General features: G+C 44.8%; 1 protein-coding gene across 1 annotated transcript in view; it reads left to right on the top strand.

Annotated features, from left to right (window-relative positions):
* The first annotated feature begins 280 nt into the window (after positions 1–280).
* The window catches only part of LOC118409196 (P-selectin-like), a 7,309-nt gene continuing 6,807 nt past the window's right edge, over positions 281–782 (top strand). Inside the window, exon 1 of the mRNA XM_035810065.1 lies at positions 281–314. Coding sequence (XP_035665958.1) covers positions 281–314 — 34 coding nt within the window. The remainder of the gene's footprint in view (positions 315–782) is intronic.

Genomic DNA, 782 nt, shown 5'->3' with positions numbered 1-782 from the left:
TGTGTAGATCATTTGTAGGAACTGGTAATGTATAGGTGACACGATAGCCATGATGACATTGAAATGTACAGTGTATGGTAAAAGTATTGTACTTTCCATAGCTGAGGTCTTTTTATCCACTTGGTTCAGTGACGAGTAACAAGCGTTGTACAGTCATTGCAAGAGAAGACTAGCAAACCTTTCGTTTGTTTTGCAGTTTTGGTGCAATACATTCTTCTATTTACAAGGAATTTAACATGTACATAAGATGTATGTAACTACATGTATGCTGACTTAGACTATGCCGACAGGTTACAAGGCAACTACACCACAAGGTTTAACCTGAAATCCAGTCTAGTTGTGGCACGGCCTACCGTAGTAAGTGTAGGCTCTCTACTGGGCCAGTGCAGCTCTCAGCCGCCAGTGTGATCATTCACACCCGGTAGCATTTTCCTGGTAGGACTTTGCCCACCGTGCAAAACTCCTACCGGGTGTGAAAGATTACCCCGGCAGTGGAAAGACCCTCCTGTCCTGAAGGTAGCCTGGCCAATCCACGGTAGACTGGATTCCAGGTTAAACAAGGTTCTACGTATCAACTTGAGTTGCTTGCTGACTACCTCAGTGTCTTTAACATGCCCAGATGTTAAATAAGTAACATTGCTCTCTATCAGTATACTAGTGTCCCTGTAGAATTTACCAACTAAAATGCCTTTTCAAGTCTAGCCTGGATGCCAGACTGTTTCCAGGGCCTACACAGCCCAACTCCCTCGCTCTAGGGCCAACATCCCCCCAAGGACATTCTA

The sequence above is a fragment of the Branchiostoma floridae genome, chromosome 2, assembly GCF_000003815.2.
Source record: "Branchiostoma floridae strain S238N-H82 chromosome 2, Bfl_VNyyK, whole genome shotgun sequence".
NCBI lineage: Eukaryota > Metazoa > Chordata > Leptocardii > Amphioxiformes > Branchiostomatidae > Branchiostoma > Branchiostoma floridae.
Note: the sequence above shows the minus strand (reverse complement) of the source record. Positions and strands in the feature narration are given on the sequence as shown.